Raw genomic sequence first — 27,635 nt, 5'->3', positions numbered from 1 at the left:
GGCTCCCGCTGCTGTCAATCAAATCCAGTGGCGCAGGGGTGGGGCTAAGTCCTACATTCAGCGTTAATGGATGCCAAATGCTGGACTCGGGAGCATGCCCGCAAGGGGAAGCGCTTCTCCTAGGGGGTTTTACGATGCTGGGAGGAGCTGATGGCGCCGCCGGGGGGAACCCAGAAAAGGAGGAACTGGGCCAATCTGGAAAAACAAACTGCACAGTGGAGGCAAGTATCAAACATCTCAAACAGCTGAGCTCGATCCAGCGATGTGCCGATCTGCAACAGCTCTTCTCTTCTATCTCTTCTTACAGGAGACTCGGCAACAGTTGGCTCCAGCTGCTGTCAGTCTAAGCCTGTGATGCAGGGTGCAGGACAGAGCTGCACTGTGTGTCTATAGATGCACACTGCCCGGTTTAGAGTCGAGCCCACAAGGGTCCCTTTAGCAAGCAACTTGCTATGGGGCATGCAGTGTGCAGGCGATGGGCCAAAGCATAGAAGTTTTAGGGCCCCCTCTGTGCAAAGCCATTGCATAGAGCAGATGAGATAAAATGTTTGTTTAAAAAAAAAAAAATAAAAGCTTTTGCAGTCACTTTAAATAGACAGTGGTAAGAAATGTAATTCAGAGAGTCATCTGCTCGCTTTCTATAGTCCTAACTTCAGTGACGGGTATACAGCTCTTACCAGTAGAGTCCATTGAAGACTATAAGAACCCCCTTAGTTTTTTCAGTATCTTCTAAAAACTGAAATATATGGACTAAACTTTTAGGAGGCAGTTACCTGACAGATCTGAGTTTTAATAGAAAACACAGATGGGCTTTACACATTTTACTTGAGGAAAAAAACCTTTCAGTTGTGACGAGAGATAAAAATAAATCAATTTTCCTCTCCAGTATCACAGCGCAGCATCCAGACTTGAAGATGGGAATCGGAGTTCCTCACCTTCAATAAGGAAATTGGGGGACTGCTGCGTCTGTCTGTTTTCTTGCCCAGACTGAGCTGTTCTTGAAAATAAATGAAATGGGTTCAGAGGCTTACGGAGCTCAGGCTGTACTGACTGCTATCTTCTATCCAGTCATTTCACAGAGGAAAGCCTGGTCTGTCAGCACTATCCAAATACAGATTGCCCTTTCATGTTACTAATCTGTACCATACATATTTTATAGACTACCCAAAGACACAAGGTTCAAACTGGATTAGCACTTGACATGTAATGCAGGTTGGGTTATTTGTGTGTACGCTTCTTTTTATATATTATCTTTACACATTTCTTTTTTAACATGACTTGCATTAAAAGTATTGTATTGGCTTTATTAGGTATCTTCACCTGTATCCTTAAATACTGAGATAGGCTTGTCTAATGCGCTGATGAGTAATGCTATACGACATGGTATGCCTACTATAATCAAATGATCAGTGCTAGTGTTTTAATAAGAAGCTCCTTTTTAGCAACCCTGGAGACATTACAGCCCTTTTGATTTGTATAGCAGCAAACATTTGATGCATGGGAGTATCTCACTAAAAATGAAATTTTTATTGCAGGGGATGCCTGAAATCTGACTTGTATCTTAGTGCAGACTTCTGGGGAAATCAATGAGAGACAATCACACATTTCTGAGAGGGTGTTCTGTACATGTGTATGTGTGTACATACTTTTTGGCATGCTACGCACCCTGCGGGTGTTCCTGCCTGCTGCGGCTCCGCTTCGGAGATCTGACGCTCCTTTTGTGTCAGTGTCTGGTCCACAAAAGGGGCCTGGCGGTCTTGTCGACCACCATTTCTCGGTGGATCAGGCAGACCGTCATACAGGCCTATGCTCTTAGGGGCGGGCGCTCCCTCTCCGGTCACAGCATTTTTGACCAGGGCAATTGATGCTTCCTGGGTTTTTTGTGTGCGAGGCGGCGACTTGGTTGTCCGTTCTAATTTTTTTCCAAAATTTACATGGTTGTTGTGAGTGCATCTTCTGATGCTTCTTTCGGCCGCTAGGTTTTTGCAGGCGGCTGTTTAAAATTGCACCACCTCCGTTGAGGAGCTCTGCTTGTTTTGGGGTGAAGTTAAAATTGGTTTTACTGATACTGTTCCCACCCCTCGTTTTTGACACTGCTTGGGGACGTCCCATTTGTCAAGCTTTAAGGAGCTGTGTCCGTCCATGGACGATAAGAGAAAATAGGATTTTTTGTACTCACCGTAAAATCCTTTTCTCTGACGTCCATGGACGGACACAGCATCCACCCCTCCTTTTTAGGTTTGTACTGCTTGTTACAAACTGAGGCTGCATACTGCAGGGAGGAGGGTTATGTCTGGAGGGACCGGCCCCTGGGTGGGGCTGTTCAACTCTGTTAATGTTACATGTAATTAATTATCTAACATGTTTCTGCCTAGTCCTCTCCTGTAAACAAGGAACATAACCCAGTTGTCAAGATTTAAGGCGCTCTGTCCGTCCATGGACGATAAGAGAAAAGGATTTTACGAGTACAAAAAATCCTATATTTTCTTTTCTTCTATTTGCAACTTCCTATTCCTGTTAATGTCCTATGAGTTGTAGAGTTAATACATTATTTCAAGATTCCTCAGTTAAAGCGGGAGTTCACCCATTTGTATTTTTTTTTCTCTTTTCCCCATAGCTGGATGCTCGTTTTGTCTAGGGGAATCGGCTATTTGTTTTATAATATGATCCGTACTTACCCGTTTTCGAGATGCATCTTCTTCCGTCGCTTCCGGGTATGGGTCTTCGGGAGCGGGCGTTCCTTCTTGATTGACAGTCTTCCAAGAGGCTTCCGACGGTCGCATCCATCACGTCACTCGTAGCCGAAAGAAGCCGAACGTCGGTGCGGCTCTATACTGCGCCTGCGCACCGACGTTCGGCTTCTTTCGGAAAATTGTGACGCGATGGATGCGACCGTCGGAAGCCTCTCGGAAGACTGTCAATCAAGAAGGAACGCCCAGTCACGCAGCCCATACCCGGAAGCGACGGAGAAGATGCATCTCGTAAACGGGTAAGTACGGATCATATTTTAAAACAAATGGCCGATTCCCCTAGACAAAACGAGCATCCAGCTATAGGGGAAAATGTGTTCTCCATGGGTGAACCTCCGCTTTAAAACGGTTCAAAGGCTGTTTTGCATTATGATGCATTTGTTTTGGCACATTTGTGTTTTGTGGATAATCTGGTATGAAGTGGCATTTCCCTTTTTAAATAAGCATTGCCTCTGCATATCTAGCACAGCCTCTGGGGGCCCTGTTTCACTGTCCTCTATGGCAATCTTATCATTTTCTTATTGACATTTCAATCTCACATTAGTATGAAAGTGTTTGAAAGACTGACATTTATGTGCAAAACAAATTGAAAATGGGTGTTTCTCCTTTAATAGAATCACGTTTTTCATGGAGGGAGAAGCATTTATTTTATGAGAACAAGATGATTTATAGAAATCTATTAAGAAATGTTATTTTATCAATAATTTATTAATAAAACATTCCCTTGGCTGCCCGCTCCTATGCTGAGAAATATTTTCTGGTGCATTGGCTCTTATTAGAGATAGAGCCGAGCTAAGCAATTTTGTCACTTGACTGATGCAAGGAGCAGTTGCTTATCAGTAAATGAGGTCTCCTGTCCTGCGTGCCCTCTTGTACAGAAGAAAACAGAAGCAGAAATAAAATCAATGATCTTATTTCCCTCTGCCCTTGTTCTCAAGCACAAATTCTCATAATGGAACCTTGCTACATATGGTGTTTTCCAGCACTGCTCATCATATGGTCACATGTTTGTCAGGAAACTGACGTCTAAGAACGGAGACACTGGTAGTTTAATTATAAAGGAACTTGCAGGAACAATTTTTAGATCTTCAGCTGCAAATGGGAAATGTCATTAAAATGTACAGCTTTTTTTTTTTTTTCTTTTTTTTTAATTCCTTTATTTTTGTTATAAAAACATACAGTGTAAAATAATACAAGAGTAAGTATCCAGTGTACACAATAAAGGGAAAATAAAGACCATAACCATGACAAAGACAATGCAAAATTCCAGCAGTGTTTTTTGAGACATGAGGGTTGATGGGTATCCAAAAACAAAAGGGACAAAAACTAAGGTATACATTAAAGATAAAAGAACCTCAATAAGAATTCATATGTACAGCTTCTATTATAGACAAAGTAGCCAGTTTTATTTAGAAAAGGTAGCGTAAAGCCTAGACTACAACCGATAGGTTGAACCAAAAAAAAAAACGACATTAGTACGATCTCCCCTGCTGAGCTGTTGTGTTCTAAACGGATAACGCCCCCCAGCTAGAACACTCCAGTCGGTACTTTCAGCCAATGGCTGAGAACACTGATCAGGAGCCAGTCGGCTGCTGGTTTTTCAGCATGCTTGTCCGACAGAAGCAGACCAAACCGCTGGCTTCTGCTGGACCAGCTGACATACACGTGGGCCGAATGTTGGAGCTTTTTTATTGAACCAGCTGATGTCTCCCTACGTTTGGCCCGTGTGTACTAGGCATAAGGTCGGGATTGCATCGCAGTATCCAGGTGGAGTTTACTTACCTTGTCCCCTGGATTCTGCGATGTGTCCCCGATGTGTGATCGAGCGGTCTCCTCGCTCGATTCACACAGTGCCTGTGTGCCGCCGCGCTCCGTTCCCTGCGACGTTACGACACACAGGGGCGGAGATCGGCACCAAATAAAAAAAAAATAAAAACACAATACACATACAGTAATCTTACAGATTACAGTACTTTATAAAATGCACACCTCCTTTGTCCCTAGTGGTCTGTCCAGTGCCCTGCATGCACTTTTTTATAATAGACTGTTCTTTCTGCCTGGAAACTGTAGATTGTCCATAGAAACCAAAAAGTGTCCCTGTATGTCAAAAATGGTTTTAGAGCAGCTAGAAAACAGCGATAATAAATTAGAATCGCTTGCAGAATTGAGCGATAGCGATTTGTGGGGAAATTCGTCATCAAACACTGAAAGCAATAATTTTTATTATATTATAATTATAGTTATTTATGATTTTGTGTTTCAAACTTTATCATGTCTACTAGACTCTTGTTTGGACAGATTTAAGTGAGGTATTCCTAAGAATTACAGGCCTGCAATATAAAACGCCAAATTTCCATGCAAAACAATTTTACTGCTTTCAGCACCAAAATTCTGAAAGAATCATACCACCAGGGAGGTTAAAGGAACACTAAAGGTTCATTTTTTATTAGCTCAATTGATTTCTGTAAGCTAGAGCATTTAAATATCACTTACCTCGTTTTTCCTTTTGACCTCCAAAATACAGTAATCCAGGTTTGAAAATGCCATTTCCTGTCTCTCCTCTTGTTGCTTTCCACCAGCATCTGAGCTGTTTTGCATGGTGGAAAGCAGAATGTGCTCGCCCCCTCCCTATGACTACAGCCCTGCGTGAAGATGCGCTTATCCCTCACAGGCATGGAGGCTAAGCCTAATGGGAACTGTAGTTCCCATTAGGCCATGATGTAGCAAGAATGAATGCGCAACGCAAACCAGGAAGTCAGTGAGAATAATGATTCAGGAGTGACGGAGGTGAATAAAACAGCTCGATTTCAACAGGTATCAAACTAGTTATAATGCAAAACATTACTTTTTACTTCATCAGCTACTGTCAGACTTTAATTTAAGAGGAAAATATTTTTGTCTTTACAACACCTTTAAGGTGGTCAAAGATGGCATGTAACAATTTTTTAATTGGTCCACAAATATTTGTTTAAAACCACCACAGCTCTGGACACAACCTTAGGGCATCATGTAAGGCTTGCATCGCACCTATGCGCTTTTTAATGCTTTTTGCAGAAATGCACTACAGTCTATTTAACATGCTTTGCTATTGGACACGTTTTACATCTATATGCTTTTTTCAGCCTCTGTGTTTTTGAAAAGGGGCAGGGACTTTTTTAAAAGTAAACTGTTTTTTTTGGTTCAATAGACTTCAATATTGAAGCTGCAGTAAAGCATGTAGAGCAGTTTTGCCGGGATTTTGTATTTTTGTATTGCAAAACTCATCAAAAAAGCACTCAAACGGATCAAAAGCAAGCTGCAGCAGTGTGAATCAAGCCTTAGAGGGCAGACAGAGATTGTTGTTCAACACATTTTTATTTAAATATAAAGTAGATTTTAAAAAAGCACACTTAAATGTAATTGTTCTGTTCCTAGCACGTAACAAGCCGCATAATCGGCCAAAAAGATGTTTTTGACACTTCCTGGTTCCAAATGTGGGTTCCCAGCCCCTAGAATTGGGGACTACCTATATGAATTTTTAGGTGAATTATGGACTGTTTTATTTATTTATATTGATTGATCCTTGCACAATATAATTGTGTGCTAAGTATATTGGTATTATAACACATCTTTTTGTAAATGCTGTTTGATTAGTTGGAAGATTTTTTTTTTTTTTACTCGCATTATCTTTTCTGATAATTTTACACATATTTAGGATTAGAGCAAGATTATTGGTTTATTCTATAGAGTACAAGTGGCCATGCTGACACATTGCACAGGCATGGTCCACCATTGTCACTAATCGGGAACCTGGCTCAGAGCATTGATCTGCGACTGACACTGGAGCAAGTGCATGTAGATTGAAAGTGGCTGAAAGAGGCTACAGGAGATTCGCAACACAGAGGTGGAAAAAAGTTGAAACCTGCATGCTCTGAAAAACTCTTTATGATGCATGGTGCTTTACAAAGATAAATGTGTTCCATTTATGGTTTATATCTACTTAAATTGCTTGTGTTTTACTGTAAACCTTTGCGGTCATCCCTTCGTAATAGCGTCTTATTTTTGTCATCTTAGGGTAGATGGCCTCAGGGGTTTTCATACAGGTAGTGACAGGCCACTCAACAGGTCAGGTTTCGAATTGGCCATAACCAGCTTTATTGTGCTTCCATCAGAAAAACATAAATAGCATGTCCAGCAATTACGAAATTATTAAAACGTAGATATAAATCATAGCTAGCATAGCTCTAATTGGACATAAAACCCAAAATCGATGTCCAAGCACATTGGGCATCATGCAGCACTGTACACAGTTTCTCAAACAAGTTGTTCTTGTGCAAATAGAATCTGTTGCAAAGTTTATTATAATTAGGTTTCTTGTTGCAGGCTTACAATGCTGAGGCACTTTTCATCTACCAATAGAATTGTCAGCTTGCTGTGTGCACTCATTTGGTTGCCCGTTATGCTGCCTATCAGGTCTATCAAAAAGACGGCTTAAGGAGACAAAAAGCAGCACCCTCTAAGCGTAGTATTCACGTTTTTAATGATAAAAACAAGCAATTCATATCAAGGTGTCACTCACAAGGTAATGGATAACAAAGGCTTATCTGTAATAATAGTCTTCCGTTAGGACATCCGGGGTGAGGCTGCTCCACTGGTCCTGGGATGGTGGGATGGATGCTCTGGTGGATACCACACTACTGTTGCCCGCAAGAGCGGGACAGTGAGGGTCTGATGCTGATGAAGGGCAAGGCGTCTGGGTGTTTCACAACACCATCCAACACCATGGTCCAAAATACATTCATCCAGAATCCAGACACTCATAGGCTATAGGAAGCATCTAGAGGCTGTTATTTCTGCTAAAGGAGGATCTACTAAATATTAAAGCGGGAGTTCACCCATTTAAAAAAAAAAAAAAAAATCTCCCCTTAGCTTCCTGCTCGTTCGGTCTAGGGGAATCGGCTATTTATATTAAAATATGAGCAGTACTTACCCGTTTTCGAGCTGCATCTTCTTCCGTCGCTTCCGGGTATGGGTCTTCGGGAGCGGGCGTTCCTTCTTGATTGACATTCTTCCGAGAGGCTTCCGACGGTCGCATCCATCGCGTCACTCGTAGCCGAAAGAAGCCGAACGTCGGTGCGGCTCTATACTGCGCCTGCGCACCGACGTTCGGCTTCTTTCGGAAAATCGTGACGCGATGGATGCGACCGTCGGAAGCCTCTCGGAAGCCTGTCAATCAAGAAGGAACGCCCATTCCCGAAGCCCATACCCGGAAGCGACGGAGAGGATGCGTCTCGTAAACGGGTAAGTACTGCACATATTTTAAAATAAATAGCCGATTCCCCTAGTAATAACGAGCAGGAAGCTAAGGGGGAAAAGTGCCCTCTAAGGGTGAACCCCCGCTTTAATGTGATTTTTCTGTTGGGGTGCCCAAATTTATGCACCTGTCTAATTTCATTTTGATGCAAATTACGCATTTTCTGTTAATCCAATAAACCTCATTTCACTACTGAGATATTACTGCGTCCTTCAGTTATTTGATAGATCAAAATGAAATTGCTGATCCAAACACACAAATATTTATAAATGACAAGAATGGAAATTGTCAGGGGTTCCTAAACTTTTGCATACAACTGTATATATTTATAATGAAGTAATTTACATTGATGCAAGCACACATGTTCTAGCTGCTGTGTCAGAAAAACAGACTTTTCTCTAAAACCGAAGGTAGAAGCAACAGCTTGTGGGTATTTTAGTGAAATTGAACATGGGGAAATGTTCACATATTGCAGGCATGTAATAATTGTTTTTTTTTTTTTTGTCCACAAAGGCATTTTAAAACCGTACTCTGTTTCCACTACAAAAAAAATTATTAGGCTCAAAGACACGCTCAGATCACACCAGCGAATATGGTCCTGAACCCCATACCCAGACCTCGCTAAGGAAATGGTGCCAGCCCTGAACATGTCATTTTATTGGCACGGGAATAAGGCGAATGTCCCTTGGCGAGCCTGGCAGGCACAAACGCCTATTGTGCGTGGGTTTAATGTTTAATCTCAGTGAGGAAGTAACTTGGTCACTGGAATTTTTATTGATGAATTGGTATCTGTCATTCTTTGCTGCCAGGGATGGTGTGAATGGGGAGGGGGATGCTTTAAGCATTTTCTCTTAGAACATGGATCTCTGGCTTTATATTTAAAGTTAGAACTTCAGCGATTTGTGGGTTTCAGGCAAATTCCATGCAGAGCGAGGCTGCGTACGGCAAACACTTTTTATCTGGCAGTAAAAAGGAGAGATGCAATAAAATGCATTTTGAGTTGATAACCAATAAAACATTGTTTCTTTGAATTGGTTTTTACACAGGGAATGTCTAAAAGTTGTGTAGAAGCTTTGTATTTAAAAAAATATCTCCATCCAAAAGGGGGTAGGGTGGCAGAGAAAGACAGCTCTTGTAATGAAGCCATACATATATTTTGAAGCCTCTTCTTTTTTTTTTTCTTTTACTTGTTGGTTTTCAATATAAAGATTTGATGGGTATTTTGCCAAAGGTACATCTTGTATACAGTGAGCGTTGTATAACCAGTAGCCAAACATGGCCAACTTATAACGCATTAGTAACTAAACCCATGGTTTTCCTAACGCAGGAATGGCTTGATAGAATAGAATGGCTTATCAAGGTTACTATATGTGGACCACGAAGGGCCCAAAACCAGTACGGTTATAGTGCAACAAACTGTAAAATACATCCAGTCCTGTTGGGAACGGACACATACTCGTTTTTTATTCAACTACCAACAGATAATACCTATTTTTATACATTCTCTGAGTTTTTTTTATTTTTATTTTTTGGAATTTTACTGTTTGGTACTTCACTTTGTCGTTTACTCATGGTCCTTCGAGACTATTGGCATATTAACCTTGCCTAGCATGATTTTCTTTTAATTTTCTTGTGAATGAATGTCAATCTTTTGCTGACCACACTCGATCACCCTTGGATTCCCAAGGGCTTCTTCGAACTCTGTGCCTTGAACTGATCTTTTCGTTTTTAGCAGTTTATTTATTTTTTATATTTTTATGAAAGAAAAAAAAATCACCTATGTTTTCTTCGGGGCTGTGTCCACAACCGTTTTGTATCGTACTGTTGATCTATGTTTCTTCAATAAAACTTTGTACAAAAAAAAATGCATCCAGTCAACATTCCCACACACACACTAAACTATGCAACCATCATTCAGACCTCACCACCCTCTACCTGCGAGTCAAAATAAAGGGTCATGGAGCTATCAACGGGCTCCTCAGCGACCTACAGACACAATGACTTAAACAGAGGTCAGTTATCCACTATTGTTGGGAGAGCGGAGTGTCACTCCAGAAGGAATCCGCCTGAATCCTCCTCCTTAAAGGGGTTGTAAACCCTCAGTTTTTTACCTTAATGCATTTTATGCATTAAGGTGAAAAACCTTCTGTAGTGCAACAGCCCCCCAGAGCCCCCCTTTTACTTGCCTGAACTCGATCGTTCCAGTAACTGGGACGAGCACAGCAGTTCCAGCTGCTGTTTTGGGTCCTCACTGGATAGATTGATAGCAGCAGGAGCCATCCAGTGACATGGGAGCTGGTGACATGGGTCCTGCGGTTTGTGTCAAGGGACACAGCAGCAGGACTCGGAAGCACACCCGCACTAGTGCCCCCATGGAATGCAGCTCTACGTGGGGGCACTCTGTAAGAGGAGGAGTCAGGAGCGATGCTGAGGGACCCCAGAAGAGGAGGATCAGGGCCGCTCTGTGCAAAACCCTTTTAATTGTTAATTGTGACCAGGCTATAGTTAACGGATAAGTTCACCTTAGAAAAAAAAATGCACATCTTTGTGCACGTTAAAAAAATTTGCATTTATTTTTTATTTTTGAGCCTGTAAAGCGTTGATCATGGGTGCCATGCAGGACTCTTCAGTGTAAGCTGCCTGCTTGTACCTCATACAGGTAGGCAGATGCAGGTTGACAGGAAGAGACAATGAACTACTAGAGTGCTCAACAGCGCCATGGTAGTTCACCGAGAACTACAAGCTGACAGCTGCAAAGGCTGTCGGTACTTGTAGTTTTCCATTCACAGAATGATGTGGCTGGGGGAACGGAGCCGCCTTCTTTTTTATTAAGGACAGCAAGCAGGGGAAATAAAAAAGAAAAGATTCTGTTCTCTACTCCATACTAAAAATGTTTGGAGGATTGTTTGGTTGCCACTGCATCACTTTGTTTCTCAGTTTTATAAATCGGTGGCATAATTTTCTGTATGACTTTATTTTTTACCCCCTCCTTTTCCCAGCTTTATTTTCTTGTTGCTGTGCACAGAAGGGCAATGCACAATAGTTAAAGTTTTCATTAAGTCTTTTCTCTCTTCCCTTTCAGCTCTACCGAAAAGTCATTTCCCTGGAGAACAGCAGGTATGGAAAAGCTAATCCTATAATATTTGAGTTGTTTCATCTTTTTCTCCTTTTTTTATGACCTAGCTTAAAAGGAAAACTATTGCTTCAATGTAAGTAGTAATAAACAAGATATGTGAAATGTCATATATGTAGATGGACTGTGCACTTTCTGTCCTTACTGTACTCAGATTTATTATAGTACGGTTGCTTAAACCGAATTTAACATATAACTGCAATGTCTATAATCAGTCTGCTCTGTTATCCAAGTCTCTCTTTTACAGTAATGGTGCCCATTGAAACATGACAAACTGTGTATATATTTTTCTTTAATATATAGCTGGATGTGGATAGGCAGATGTCTTCCTGTTGCTTCACACATCAGTCCCCTAACAGTAAGAAGCCTGTGCTGATAAAATAAAGCTGCCCATACATGGATTTAACTTTGGCTGGTTCAGCAGGGACCATCTGAATTTCAATGTGTGTATGGGCAGGGAGGTTGTACAGAAGTAAATCTAACGATTAACTTCTTTACAACCGCCCTGTCAGATTTTCCCCGCTTAGTCAGCACCACCTGCTATAGCCAGCAGGACTGATCAGTGTATTCTGATGCCGGGGAAGTCTCCCTGAGCGTAGTCTTTGACTACGAGAGGAATCGCCAGTTGGTTCAAATCCCAACCATGACCCTCCCTGCCTAGGGTTTGCATGCTCTCCCTGTGTGGGTTTCCTCCGGGGACTCTGGTTTCCCCCCACATTTCAAAGACATGCCGGTAGGTTAATTGGTTCCTGTCTAAATTTGTCCTACTATGTGTATGAATGTGAGTTAGGGACATGTTTCATAAATCAATAGCGCTATACACGTACCTGACATAAATAAAATAATAAACGTATTTAGAAAAATGAACTTCTCTTTTAATATTCAGGCAGCAAGTGAACTAAAGTATCTTCTGTCTGCACAATGTATGCCAACATTGTTCCTTATGCGCGAGAAAGGGTCTATAATGGAAACTGTTTGATTTGTCTGGAATAGGTGAATTTTATTTTCAGTACATAGTAGTAATAAAAATTCCACCAAAAAATAAAATATAAAATCCTGCAAGACAAAAGCATAATGAGCCAGTATGCAGTATGAAATACTTGTCTTGGAACGATGCCCTGGATTGGTGCCGGCACATTGCTCACACAGCGAGCATGTTTCCCGGAGCTACTTCCACGTTTGTGGGCTCCGGCGCTGATTGGCCCGTAGCCACGATTACACCACTCTCGCGAATGCGTGCGCTTCCCGCCGGTCACAGGGTGGGCCCTAAAGAAATTACACAAGCGGGCCATTCCTTTAGTGCGCCAATGCAGCCGCCGGCTGCAGTGTGTATAGTAAATATCTCCTAAATGGTGCAAGTTTAGGAGATATTTACAGTACTTACAGGTAAGCCTTATTTTAGGTTTACCTGTAGGTACAATTAAGGAGGAAGACTTTACTTCTTTTTAAAGTGGTTCTAATGGCAGAATTTTTTTTTATCTTAATATATTCTATGCGTTAAGATAAAAAACCTTCTGTGTGCAGCAGCCCCCCTAATACTTCCCGGAGTCCCCTCTCAACCCAGCGACATTGCACAGGAGACTTGACTGTCTTGGACTCTCCATCCTGAATGGCTGAGACACACAGTAGGTGCCATTGGCCCTCGCTGCGATCAATCAAAGCCAATGAGGAAAGATGGGCACATTGCAGCGTCTCCGCTTCAGTGCCCCCATAGCGAGCTGCTTGCTCGGCCGGAGGGAGGGACCAGGAGTGTCAGTAAGACACCCAAGAAGAGGAGGATCAGAGCTGCTCTGTGCAAAACCACTGCACAGAGCAGGTAAGTATAACATGTTTGTTATTTTTTAACAAAACAGAAAAAAAGACTTTAGTATCACTTTAAGTGGACCATACACTAGTAGATTTTCAAATGAGCAATTGTGCAAAAATTCTGAGTACATTCAATGACTCCTTCAAATTTTCTTGTCGCTGCAGACAAAAACAAACTATTAGAAAATTAAACGAATGTTCCTAAAACCAAATTCTACTACTGTATGGTCCGCTTAGGCAAGCTTTAGATTTTAAAACGTTTATACGATCCCTTTAATAGGCTTATCTTTCAGAATCTTTTGTTTAAAAACACTTGTAAGACTGCATTTTAACTCATGAGGTTGAGTAGTCTAGTCACGTCTGTCGCCAACAGATTCTGTGGTGGTTTGATTGATCCTCAAGCTACATCTGTGTTTGGTGACAAGGGTGTCTGCCACTAAGTCAATATTTTCACCTTTTTCTTTGCAGTCCAAACATTTTTTGCATCGAAGGATTTTTTACGAAGAAAAATGCTTTAAATTAATCATATATACATCACAATAAAAAATATAAAAAAATTCTGACTATTTCCACCGTTGTATAGAGCTTTACATGTATTTTCTGTGACTTGAAGTAGAACTTATAGGTAGATTCAGTAAGAGTTAGGCCGGCTTATCAGTAGATAAGCCGACCTAACTCAGAATCTACGCCGACTTATGTTTAAGTCTATGCTCAAACAGAGATACGCTTAAACATATCTAAGATCGCAATATTTCGGATGGCCGCTAGGTGGCGCTTCCATTGCGGTCGGCGTACAATATGTAAATGAGTAGATACGCCGATTCACGAACGTACGCCCGGCCGATGCAGTACTTTTACGCTGTTTACGTTAGAGATAGGCCGCCTAAAGTTAGAGCTTAGCCCTACATGGAATAGTAATGTTAAGTATGGCCGCCGTTCCCGCGTCGAAATTCGAAATTTTTACGTTGTTTGCGTAAGTCGTCCGTGAATCGGGATTTACGTAGTTTATGTCCACGTCAAAATCAATAGGCCCGTGCGGCGTACTTAGCCGCAATGCACACTGGGAAATGTAGGCGCCCGGCGCATGCGCAGTAAAAGAAAAACGTAAGGTCAAGCCTTATTAACATAAAACACGCCCCCCTTACACACATTTGAATTTGGCGCCCTTATGCCCGCCCGCTTTAGGCTACGCCGCCGTAACATAGCAGGCAAGTACATTGTGAATCATGTACTTGCCTAGCTAACTTACGGCGGCGTAGCCTAAACACGCTAAGCTACGCCGCCGCAAGTTTAGGCATCTGTACGTGAATCTACCTATTTGTAAACTTTTACAAAATAATTATGATAAAATTACCCTGGTAAAGTAGCCAGTAACATGTGTCTCACACGGCCGGGTAGCTGCACCTGCTGGATTCCATCTGTCCCTAACCGCAGTTATTTGCTTTGTGTGCAGCCACATGGGAACAAAAGCGGCTGCCATTAGTTTAAAGACAAATTCACACTGACTTGCGCTAAAATGCATGTACGTTTCCATCCATTTTGGTCACGTTTTAACGCGTTCTAGGGTTTGTTGACATACATTTTGACGTCTATTGATATACATTTTGTATTTTAACGTTATGGTGTGCATAGGACACATTGGAAATTGTTTTGCAGATGTCCTTCTGTTCTGCGTTTTACAGCTGCGCTAAAATGCACTGGTGTGAATTGGCCCTAAATGGGCTTAGGGTGCTGACTGGAATGTTGTGGCGGGCAGGCTGTTTCCTTGTCAAAACACAACAGTTCAGTGGGGGAGATCGCTGTACTAACGTCGGATCGTTAGTACATCGGCTCCAACCTGAAGTGTTTTAGGATAGGGATATTTTAAACTAAAAGATCTGGGGGAAGGACAAGACGCGAAGAGGCTGAGACGACCGATCCTCGCCCCTCCACAGCTCAGCGCTCCAGTGAGTGTGGGGGGGGGGGGGCATAGCAGAGAGCTGCTGAATGACAGTCTGTAGCTCTTTGCTTGGGGAGCTGTGAGAACTGAGCCATCGGCGGTGTTCGATCGCTCTGTTTTCAGGGCAGGGGTGGCTAGGGGACAGATGCAGCATCAGACTGATGCTGCATCCACCTAGGTAAGTATAAATCTAGAGAAAAAAAACATACTTCTTTTAAAAAAAAAAAAATGAATGGCAAAACATTTTTGTATAGTTCTAAAAAAAATTATACTTTTTTTTTCCCCCCCCCCCTTTTTTTTTTTTATAAGTGATCATTCTCTCTGTATTCATCTGCATATGAGCTGGGGGGAGGAGAAGCAGCAGCACATGGAGTTTCCCAGTGAAGGGCTGTGCAGCGGGGGCATGTCGGGGCAAGCCTGATCATTGGAGGAGTGTACACTGCGTTCCCAGCATAGCTAGAGAACGGACCATGGTGTGCACTCCTGCTTAGTGTGGCCAGTTTTTAATAGGAAAGCAAGGGGGACTTTGCAGGAATTCCACACAAATGAAGCAATACAAAGAGAGCAGGATACTCATATGAGTACATGGTACAGCAGGCATATATCAGGAATATGAAGTGTTAGTGTAACAAACGCTTTAAGGCTCCATGCACACTGAAGCCGATATACTGTAGTTTATTGGTGTTTTGGCTTTTTTTTTTTTTTTTTTAAGCCCATAAACTGCACTCTGTTGGCCTATGTACACATGGATGTTTTTTAGTGTTAATGAGCAGTGGAGTTTATGGGCTTTTTTCTGAACGCCAGAAATTTGCGTTCAAAGTGGCGTTTTGCGGCGGGAAAAAACGTGAATAAAAGCTCAAAAACGCTGTTCGTCAGCGTTTTTAGCAGGTTTTTTTATCCATTGAAAAAAAAAAGCTACACTGAAAAATGCTAATAAACGATAATGCAAAAACGCTAAAAAACATTGAAAGGCTCCCTGCAAAGCTACTGGCAGTTTTTATAGCTTTTTTTTTTTTTAGCTTCCAGTGTGCATGGAGCCTTAGTTTGCAACTTACACAGTAGCCAGACGTGCAGTTTGTATTCGCTTGCCAAACACTCAAGGTAAAAGCAAGTGTCTGGCAACATCATCCTTACCATACTGGGTCCAGTTTAGTTATTCTGGGCTGCTATTGCATGGGCATGTAATATTTCACAGGTTAATGAAAATTGTAGTAGTCCTTTTTACTTGTCAGCCTTTTTAGAGTTCAACTCCAAGCAGAGTTTGCAATCAGATTTTCAGTTGCTCAAATGTATTGGCATCTTGTTTATTTTCATGGCTTTTATGTTATGTAAGGCCTCTTGCATATGATACTCCCCTTTTGAGCATCTACTTTTTCAGACATTTCTATGTAAATGAGCATGTGCACGCATGAGGCATAAATTACGGACCAAAATTTTTTTTCCCTTTTAAAAAAAAATAAAAAATCCAAAGCATGCACATTGTTTTCACGCCTGTGTGCATATGCACATTACAATTAATGGGCTGAACTTTAGATCCCTAAAAAAAAGCTGTACTGTACTTTTTCAAGCTGCAGTGTGCAAGAGGCTGAATTGTGTTCCCAAAGGCACAGTCCATCCAGTGGGTTTAATTCACTTTTACTGTAGCAGTGGTCAACACTACATTTTGGTTTTACTTGCTGTGTCCGTGAGATTCTGGCCATAGTGATCTCTTATCCTGCTGCTTGGATCATCACCAGTGGCCCGGATTCTCAAACGAGTTACACCGGCGTATCTCCAGATACGCCGTCGTAACCCTGAGTCCGAGCCGTCGTATCTATGCGCCTGATTCTTAGAATCAGTTAGGCATAGATTTGTATTAGATCCGACCGGCGTAAGTATCTTAACTGCATATTTACGCTGGCCGCTAGGGGCGTGTACGCTGATTTACGCCTAGAAATATGTAAATCAGCTAGATACGCAAATTCACGAACGTACGCCCGGCCGACGCAGTACAGATACGCCGTTTACGTTGGGCTTTTCCCGGCGTAAAGTTACCCCTGCTATATGAGGCGTAGATGCAGCGTACCAATGTTAAGTATGGACGTCGTTCCCGCGTCGAATTTTGAAAATTTTACGTCCGCGAATAGGGCTGGGCGTCATTTACGTTCACGTCGAAAGCATTGGCTTCTTGCGGGTTAATTTGGAGCATGCGCACTGGGATACTTTCACGGACGGTGCATGCGCCGTTCGTAAAAAGCGTCATTTACGCGGGGTCACATAAAATTTACATAACACATGCCCACATCTACCACATTTGAATTAGGCGGGCTTACGCCGCCGCAACTTTCGTTTGAGAATACGGCACTAGCCTGTAAAAGTTGCGGAGGCGTAACGTAAATAGGATACGTTACGCCCGCACAAAGATACACCATTCTACGTGAATCCGGGCAAGTGTATTTTGTTGGGTATCTTTAGTGCTCTACTCCTTTATTGATCTCTCCTTTGCTCTACCTTGTATACAGTGCTGCATTTTTTTTTATCACTATTAAAAATATTTACTATTACTCTTGTCATAGATTTGAAGCTTGAATATATTTGTTTGACATTTTATCTTAGTGACAGCTGTCCTTAATATCCTTTCTTAGTTACACCACTCTCTCTTAGTATTAAAATGTATGTGTAATTTTTCCTCAAGAATCGGATCAGTTTTGCTTCTTTTTTTTTTTTAGTATAACAATATTACCATTAACTCAATGTTCTTTTATCTGCTAGAGCTGCAGGAAGAGCAGCACAAACCTCTCACTTTGCCCATTCACGCTGGATAATTATCAGCATCTGTCAGTTTGCAGGAGTCGCTTTTGAAATCAATTTTTTATTTTATTTTTCTACACCGTGAAGTGCTTTCTGATTTTATAGCGTGTCAACAAGGCTCAACAGTCTGGAGTGAAGGATTAGAGCCCTTTCCCTTTCCATCAGGTGCTTTCTACACATTGATCAGTTCTCTATTAACATCCATAAGGCATCCACCCAGCCTTTAAGATCTGCATAACACTCCAAGTCATTCAGTGTTAGAGATTACAATTAAATCCTCCTAATTGATTCTTAAAATTCAGGGCAACTGGTTCATTAAAGGAAAGTGATACCGTAGAGATAATTAGTTTGATTTCCATGTCGACACAACTTTATATTTAGCATTTTTGTAACAAAACTTCAAAGTCAACTTATTTCGGTTATTGTCATCTATGAATGAAAAATAATCTATGAATGACGTGAACCTTTCAGTCATTCGGCCATCCTCAACTTGGAGATGATTTTTAATTTATAGAAGCAGTAGTACAGCTTCTGTGAATGGTGGAGATGGACGGAAAGTGTGAAAATTGTGGGGCACTGTTGACAACTGTCTGTCACTGCTCCCTCCGCTCTGATATCTCCCCCCCCCCAACTTCATACTACTTCAGTGGGGGTAGTGGAGGGGTCGGAGGAGGAAAATTTCTACAAGGAGAACTCGGCATAATGGACATTCCTATGTCCGGACTTATTTTCAGTAGTTTTTAGTTCAAATAGCGCGTTTATAGATGGTGTGCTTTAATCCTTTTGATGATTTGTTTATTTTATCAATTTATATAGTAATATCAAATTGCAGTCTGCTTTTCAAGAGTGTATGTGTATATATAAGGCCTCATGCACACGTTTTTTACAGCTGCTTTTTTGGGCGTCAAAAAAAAGAAATAATAATTTACTTCCTCTAAACTCCCCAGCATGTTATCCTATGCTTTCATGCGCACACAGGCTTTTATGAGCATTTTTTGGCAGGAGAGTTTAGTGGCAGGAAAAAAAAAACCCTCTGCCAGCATGTTCTGGAGCAGCATTGTTTTGGCTGAAAAAGCGCTAACTGCGCCTAAACTCTACTAAATTCCAGCGTTTTTCTTTTCTTTCTTTTTTTTTAGTGGAGGGCACCAGTGTCCTTTAAAGTGGAGTTTCCTTCCTTTTTTTTATTTCATTATTGTGCTCGTTAGACCTAAAAAAAAAAAAAATGTTTTTACTCATCTGGAAATGCCTGTTGGCTATGCGGTCTCACAAAATCTACCTAGGATTCTGACATCTCCCTCTAATGCTCCTGGGAAATGTGTGTCATCATTTCCCAGGATGCAGTGCGCTACCCAATTATCACTCCCCATCCAAGACTTCAGGAAGTAAGTGCTTGTGGGCTTCACAATGCCCACAAGCAAAATGACAACGGTGTGGACAAAGTTTTATAAACTATCTTTTTTGAATCACTATGCGGAGTGGCGGCGGATTGTAAAATAGTAAGTGACTGGATTTATATTATAAAAACGCATGATGAAAGGACATACATTTAAAAAATGCTAATTGTGGTTGGAATCCCGCTTTAACAATAAATGAGTCGACGGCTGTCAATGGGGTTCGCTGCTGACGGCTGAATGTAAAAAAAAACATTGCTGGCAATACGAAAATGTAAAAAAAAATATGCGTTTTGTCCCCCAATCTATACAGGCCAAAATTAAAACAAATATGCAAAGTGCCTCCCAAATCTATACCACCCTTTTAGGTTTTAAGGGAAACCCCCCACACCGTAATTTATTATTTTTTTTAAATGGCATGGGATCTCCCCAAAATCAATACCAGACCCTTATCCGAGCATGCAGCCTGCTGGCCAGGAAGGGGAGGGGGAAGCGTGCCCCCCCCTCACATTCTTAACCATACCAGGTTGCCCACAACACCCAAAGCACCATGTTCATGGGGACAAAGGCCTCTTTCCCTGGCCGTGGTTGTGGGGGTCTGCGGGCTAGGCTATTGGAATCTGGAAGCCCCCACATCCTGCCCCCCATGTGAATACGTTTTTGTGTACATAGGGGTACATACCCCTACTCATTTACCAAAAGTGTAAAAATGAAAAAAAAAACATTTTTGACAAGTCCTTTATTAAAAGTCGCACATTTTAAAAAAATGTCCCCCGCTGGAGATCCATCGTCAATCACGATGCCCACCGCCGACCCGAGAAAATAAAAACTCCAGTCCTAGCAAAAAAGGCCAGCTCTGTCGTCTGACAGCTCTTAAATATCTAAGGCGAGGGCCACTTCTGGAACTTCTTTTGGGTGACACGCGTTCCGCTATTTTGTTTGCCAGATTTTACAACGATTTGTCGTGCGACAATTGCACCATGTTTGGGGTGCCATTGAGCAGTAATGGCATCACAAACGCTTCCCACAATTCTCGATCAAATCGCCCAGGTGTGAATGGAGCCTAACTGTTATATCAAACCAGGCTTGAGCTACGTAGGAGCTTACAGTGTAATGTTCCTACCAGTTTCAAAAATGCACAGATAGGAGGCGATCATACTATAGCTATGTTTTTAGACTTTGTCAGGATGCCACACACAAAGGAAGCCTGCAGTTGGTGTCTCTTGTGGGATCCTCATTCAATGCAAGGAAGGTATGCCAACCACTTAGCCCCTATGTTTTATATTACATTTCCATCCACCTGACACGATGTTCAGACTGCAGACAGCTCTAGCAATGTGCATTAATAATATATGTAATGTCAGAGCTATGAAAGATTGTTTGATGGTTCCTAACAACCAAAATCCGATAAAATGTCAAGTTTTCATTAGTCATGAACCTCTCAAGTGCTTTGCCTCAGTATAAAACATAAAATATGAAGCTCTCAGTGGTGCTTTCTGGTCCTATATTATAATACAGGTATTTTATAGTACAACTTACAACAGCTTCCATGCACACTGGAAGCTAAAAAAAAAAGCCATAAAAAACGCCAGTAGCTTTGCAGGGAGCCTTTCAAAGTTTTTTAGCGTTTTTGCAGTAGCGTTTTTCAGTGTAGCTTTTTTTTTTCCAATGGATAAAAAAACGCTGGTGAGCAGCGTTTTTGAACGTTCATCAGCGGTTTTCTGCGTTTTTTTAAGCTTTTTTCACCCTGAAAAAACAGCACTTTGAACGCAAATTTCTGGCGTTCAGAAAAAAGCCCATAATCTCCACTGCTCATTAACAATAAAAACTTCCATGTGTGCATGGACACATAGGCTAACAGAGTGCACTTTATGGGCTTTTAAAAAAAAAAAAGCCAAAACGCCAATAAACTACAGTTTATCAGCTTCAGTGTGCATGGAGCCTTAAAGTCGTATTAAACCCAAAACCCCAAATATATTATATCGCCGCTAACCAATCATTGGATGTGGTGGCTGCATCCGTTTTTTTCTTTTCCTTGGCTTTTTCCCTCTATTTTCATCTGTTGATCTGGCCAGTAACACATCTCCTGTATTAGAGAGACAAACCTCTGGATGAATGAGAACAGGAGGTACAGTAGTACACCATTTGTCTCATCCATGTAAACTGATACATTCTGCCGGAGAGTTTGAACTTGTGAAAAACAGACTTGCGGGCTGGATCACCAGATGAAAATAATGGAAAGAAAGCCTGTCCTGATTTCTGTGATGCTCTCTGCTGAAAACGAGCCACAGGAGTGCAAAACGAATTGGACCCCTGTGATCCCTAGGAGAAGCTTGGTGTGAAAGGGGTCTCAGGGACGTAATAAAAAACGGCTGTAAAAGCAGCTTTTTTTTTTTTTTAGCTCAAGTGTGCCCTGAGGCCTTAACAATGAGACCCTTTTCACACTGCAGCACCGGTCGTGCTTGCAATGTTTTAGCTGCACCTTTTTTGGGCACTAGCGGGGCGGATTTTTTAAGGTTACGTGACAATGTAACCTAAAAAAAAGGAGAACATTCCAGTTTTAGGGCGCTTTGGAAGCTGCCCATTCATTTCAATAGGCAGCGCTCCCAAACTGCCCCAAAGATGCTGCTTGCAGGACTTTTGCATATGTCTTTCAGGTGCGCCGCTTCATTGTGCGCATCGCCCCAGTATGAAAGCACCTATTGCAAAGAATGAGAGACAGTTTTCAGGCTCTTTTTAGAGGCTATTTCTAGCGCTAAAATTCTGGAAAACTGCCCCAGTGTGAAAGGGATTTGAGTTTTTTTATTTTCTTTTTAATTTAACACCTACGGAGTAGTATGCTTGGGTTTTTTTTTTTTCGAAGTTGGAGCTTATTATAGCTAACACTGCAGTATAAGTAAATTTTAACTCTGCTGGAAAATATGGTTTTGCCATTTTGGTTTTAAATATTCAGTTTTTCTAATGAAAATCTGAATCTTGTATTTATTTATCCATTACTGGCAATTTTTTTTTTTTTTTTTATGTAATTAAAGTATAAAATAATCTGGCCCTTCTTAGAAAATAAATTTGTTCTTAGATTCCACCTTCATTAGAAGTCACAAGTTGCTGTTTTATTTTCTGTTTCAGATGCGTCTTCCGGAGTTCCCCCCAAGCAGAGACTGACTGACTCCGCTCACCCCAACCACTTCCTCATCCGAGCGGACCCAGAACCCGTCACCATGTACTCCCCAGAGCAGACGTCCCTTCATGAAAGTGAGGGTCTGTTCCATGCTTTCATTTTTACTATATTACAATCATTCACATACAGCATTTCACCTGCTTTAGGAAGCACTGCTCAGCTAATTGAGATAATATTCCTGTTTAGGATCCTTAGGCAATTCAAGAAGCTCAACACAAATGAACTCGTACTCTGATAGTGGTTATCAGGAAGCTGGGACTTTTCACAACCACAGCACAGGGAAACCTGAACTACGACAGCAACATTCCTTCCAGGGAACCACCGGAAACCACATAGTCAGGTCCTCCAGAGCTGAAGGCCAGGCCTTTGTCCAGGTACGTTCTCTGTTTAAACTTATGTGTAAAATTATATATGTATGTAGGTGTTCAGATATATACTGTATGGGTTTATATGAGAGAGAGCACACCTTTGTTGCTTATGCTGAAGACAGGAACAAAGAGGTAAGATTGAGGAAAGGTCCATTTAAGTGTTTTCTTACCCACAATTCTTTAAAATGGCATAATCTTCCCAACCGGATTACTGTACAAAATATTGCATTTTCAGCTTCCAACCCAACAGACCCACAAATGCAAATCTGCACCCACAGTGGCTCTGTGCCATCTCCATCCAGGAAATTGTAGCAAAACCTAGGGTGGTGTGATGACTAGTAATTTAGGCCCTTGATAGAGACCAAACTCATTTGCCTATCTTACTAATGCCAAATTTATTGAACCTTTATGTGATGAGATGCCACAATCTGGGTAAAACATAAACCCCGTCCACAATGATCTCTTTCCACCAGAGGCTATTTGTCACATATGTATGAACAGGTTTGTATTAATGTGTATACAACTTTTCAATCGATCCTTGATTGCTGCTTTAATAACATTTTTAAATATATGCATGTGGGTAAAAGGTGTTTTTAGCTACGTGTATGTAGATGCATGTAAGTGTACGTGTGTGTGTATACATTTTATATGGATAGAAATGCATGTCTGTAATATACATGTAGCGCCCCCTTACTTTCAGTATGGGTACTACGCTAAAGTTAGTGGGGAATGGGAGAGTTATTTTGCTCCCATTCACAATTTGCTAAATTCTGGGCTGCTGTCATTCCTGAACTGTCCTGTAGGTCAGTCTACGCTCCAGGGGTGCTGATTTCACCCCTGGGCGACAGGTGGCGCTAGAGGGGTTCTGGCAGAGCCACTTTTTCCCAGCAGCCAATTAGAGGAGTTTTCCCTCGCGGGGCATGCTGGGGGAGAGTATATCTGTGGCAGACGCCATTTTCCTTGGTTCTTCACGGGTTCCAGGTGTGGCACCCACCTTTAGGGTGTGCGCATCCAACGGACCCTGGCGATGGCCTACCAGGCCAGGGTCGCATGCTATGTGGAGCTCCATGATGTTGAAAGGGGCCCCAGCTCTATTGAGGAGGTCCCAGGCTGTATGCCGTTCGATGGGGGGTCGGCTTGAGGAGAACCCGGAGGTAGGTTGTTCAACAGGGCTTGAACGAACCATCTGGGATCTGGTGACCGGGACATTGACGGGTGCATTTCTACTGTCACCCGGTGACCCTGACCTAATTTACTGGGAGGATTCGCTCAATCCGCTCGGCTCATTAAAGTACTAGGCCTGTGGCAGAGGCCCTAGAGCCAGGTCTGTGACAGAGGCCTGTTCCTCCCAGCAATCTAAAGTGACACTTCGGCTGCCAGGCTCGTGGCAGGAGTCTGTCCGGGGGCGCTTTGCCCACTCTGGCTGGAGTGGCGACGAACTGTAACTACTACTACTGTGCTGTTGAGAGCAGGATTGCTCCTTTCATATCCAGGCCTGATACTGCAAAGTTCTCTCTCGCTTCATCAACCTTTTCTCCCTACCTCATGTTGATGTTGGCTATGTTGGGCCGAAAATAAAGCATTTGAAAACCTTCTTTGATTCGCTCACTACTCTACTCAACTACACCCCTAGACAACACTGAGAGGTAACTTAATAGGCCGATTCCCAACAACAACCAGCGGCTCCCGAGGGGTAGAGCTACATACATAAATGAAAAAATACAAACACATGTGAGTAAATATGAATCGCATCCCAGTATATAAACAATGGTTCAAATTTGGTCTAATTTTTAGGTTGAAACTTTTGAAATAGATAGGGAGGCCTTAGATGGGGAGATCTGCTCACAATTATTATTTTTATTGCACACAAAACAAGTCAGAAACAAGCTGAAATATTAATGGCAGCTTATGAAATTAAAAGCAATGCCTATTACCCGCTTTTTATGGCCAATAGTGCTTCCAACTACTGCTTTAATGGCAAACACTAAACTTTTGCTTCAATTAAAAATGCTCAGCAGCTATACAAAAGAAAAATAAGCTTTCACTGAGAGCCTCACCTCCCATACTTGCCTCCTATATGGTGTTGTCCCACGCAGACTCATTGCTCTGTGATCCAACATCGCTCCTCTTCCAGGGTGAAAGACATTCAGGGTTTTATTTACTAAAACTGGAGAGTTCAAAATATGGTGCTGCTGAGCATTGTAGCTAATCCGCTTCTAAAGTCAGTTTTTTTTTCTATAAGCTTTGACAATTAAACCCTTGAAGCTGGTTTCTGTGCAGAACTGCACCATATTTTGCACTCTCCAGTGTTAGTAAGGCCTCTTTCACATGGGACGGATCCGTGAACCTCCGCTTGCTCAGTGGGGATCGCTCCGCTGAGCCAACGGATGACAGGGCGGTCCCCGCACTGTGCAGGGACTGCCCTGTCTTTTCTCCACTCTCCCCTATGGGGGGATCATGTGAACACGGACCATCTGTCCGTGTTAACCCGATCCACAGATGGATGGAAAGTGGTTTTCCTCCCACTGCAGAATCGGAGGATTGCAGAACCAGGTGAGATCGGGTGTCAGCGGATGTTCATCCGCTGACACCCGCAATCTCCTAGGGATCAATGTGTGTGCCTTTTTCATCCGTACACGGATGCCCGTGTGAAAGAGCCCTAAATCAATCCCACTGTGTATCATCCAACCAACTTTCTGTGAGCTCAGAGTACAGATCACCCTGGCCCTGGGCCCACATTAGTTCTGGAAAGAATGACACTTAAACTGACACTTCAATGAAATTCTCTGTCCATGAGAGGACTGCCCTGGCCAGAGGAGAAGTGGAAGAATCTGTCACATTGTGACCAGCCTTGAAGGCTGCAAAATGTAAAGCCGTATAAAACCCAAAAACTATTTATATTGCAGCTTACCAATCCGTAGAGGTGGTGACTGCATTAATTTTCTTTTTAAGTTTATTTAATCCTGCCAGTAAGTCTGTTGGTTTTTAATTGCCTTTATCGGACCAAGCAGTCTAGACAAAAGTGGCAGTTAGAAGGCTGAGACAAGCTGATTAACAATAATAGAGGTGATTACAATGGACATCCTCTATGAATTTATGTAAAACCTTTATCCCAAAAGGAACAATAAAGCTCTGCTATAACTGCTTAAAGTAGAATTATAGCCAGAACTTTTTTTCATTTTGGACAGAGTAAGGGAGGGTTACTAACCCCTGTCCCTGTTTTGGCGGCGTGTGAACGAAGGACATGCCTCAATCAAGCCACATGCCCGGCTGTTGAATGTCTTGTCTCTGTTGCATTGAATGTCTTGTCGTTGTATCACCAATGATATTGCACTACTGAGGCTGTGCCCTCTTCTTATTACGTATATCATTTCTTAAAAACTCAATAAATACTTTTTGAAAAAAAATAAAAAAATAACCACTGTCAGATTTTTCTTCTTCTTTCTTTTTTTTTTTTTTTTTTCAATCTGTGTCACATTGCCTTCACTTCCTGTCCCATAGCCAAAACAAGAAGTGGGTAAAAAATCCCTGCAAATTGTTATTGGAATGGCTTGAGTTCCCTAGATCACCATAACTAGTGTCCCCATTGGAAGATTTCTTAGTTTTACTTTTCTGGGGACAACCCCGAATTTTGTATTTTCCGTCACCCTTTCAATGATAATGGTAAACAAAATAAACAGAGAAGGTGAATCTCACTAATGGGGGCACAGACAGCAGTAAAATACTATTGGGTGTTCTAATCCATCTCCACTCTGTCCAAAATAGTGTTGCCTTTAGCTATACTTTAAAAAGTGTTAGTTGGAGGTTGGCTTTATTTTTTTAGTCAAGCCAATCTAAATTTGCTAGTGCATTTACCATTACCCAGATTTATATTTAAAAAAAAAAGTTATCTGTTTTATTTCTAGAGCAAAATGAAACAGGAAGCAATATTGGCTCAGATATTTCTCAAGTTGTTTGTGGGCCATATGCTAAACCTCAAAGGCTTAATTTAGCTCTTAACCACACAGTTTATACTTTATGGTTATATACCAACATTCAATTGCAAGAACAGAGAATCATGAGATGAACAGACCTCTGAAGATCAGGAGCAAAGTAGTCAATCAAAGCAGAGCTAATTAGTAACTCTGTGAGACAATATCCCACAACACAAGAATAGCTTGAGAACTGTACTGAAGTATAAAACAGAATTCTAAATAGTTTATGGTGGTTTGTTTCTGCATTTTTATGTTGTGTTTTTATGCTGTTTTTCTTAGACGTCAAATGCAATGGCAGCCAATCGAGCGGTCCGGAGAGTTAGTTCTGTTCCTTCAAGGTCACAGTCACCTTCTTACGTCATTGGGTCTGGAGTATCTCCATCTAGAGGCTCACTGAGAACTTCTCTTGGGAGTGGTTATGGCTCCCCATCTGTTACAGATTCACGGCCACTTCCCACCGCCAATACCTACACTTCTACAACGTTGCCTTCTCAGAGAGCTGGTTCCCCTTACACAGTGCGCAGGGCCAACTCCCCAACAGGTGTACGAAGGATTGGGTCAGTCACTACTCGGCAAAACTCAAACCCCTCTAGCATGTCCTCATCTTACCAAACCTTGGGCACTTCTGTCAGAGTCGGCTCTCCACTAACATCAGATACACAGAACAGAGTGGGCTCGTTGTCCCAAGCTCCTGTGGGATCATCATCGTCTCCAAAACGTCCAGGAATGACAGCGGTACCACAGCATATAGGAACTTTGCAGAGAAACCTGCATGAAATCGACCAATATCAGTCATATGATATCTACGAAAGAATGGTACCCTCACGGCCAGACAGTCTTACAGGTTAGTGCAAGAAAACATATAAGGCACTGCATCTGAAATTTGTTTTAGCGACACAACCTATCCGATGAGAGGCTCTAGTTTTTATCCTGGCATATATTTTAGGCAGCTAGTTTCCCTATCTGCTAAATACCTAAAGCTAAATTTGAAACTCCAAAAAACTGTGGGCAGT

General features: G+C 42.0%; 1 protein-coding gene across 12 annotated transcripts in view; it reads left to right on the top strand.

The window, feature by feature from the left end:
* The window catches only part of PKP4 (plakophilin 4), a 372,718-nt gene that overhangs the window by 231,318 nt on the left and 113,765 nt on the right, over nucleotides 1-27,635 (top strand). For 10 of the 12 annotated variants that reach the window (XM_040357916.1, XM_040357915.1, XM_040357920.1 and 7 more), the window contains 4 exons: nucleotides 11,126-11,160; nucleotides 22,229-22,360; nucleotides 22,467-22,654; nucleotides 26,902-27,466. In XM_040357916.1, the coding sequence (XP_040213850.1) occupies nucleotides 11,126-11,160; nucleotides 22,229-22,360; nucleotides 22,467-22,654; nucleotides 26,902-27,466 (920 nt within the window). The remainder of the gene's footprint in view (nucleotides 1-11,125; nucleotides 11,161-22,228; nucleotides 22,361-22,466; nucleotides 22,655-26,901; nucleotides 27,467-27,635) is intronic. The other 2 variants (XM_040357912.1, XM_040357911.1) reach the window with 1 other exon arrangement.

This window comes from Rana temporaria, chromosome 6 (assembly GCF_905171775.1).
Source record: "Rana temporaria chromosome 6, aRanTem1.1, whole genome shotgun sequence".
Taxonomy (NCBI): Eukaryota; Metazoa; Chordata; class Amphibia; order Anura; family Ranidae; genus Rana; species Rana temporaria.
This window is presented reverse-complemented; position numbering and strand designations above follow the sequence as displayed.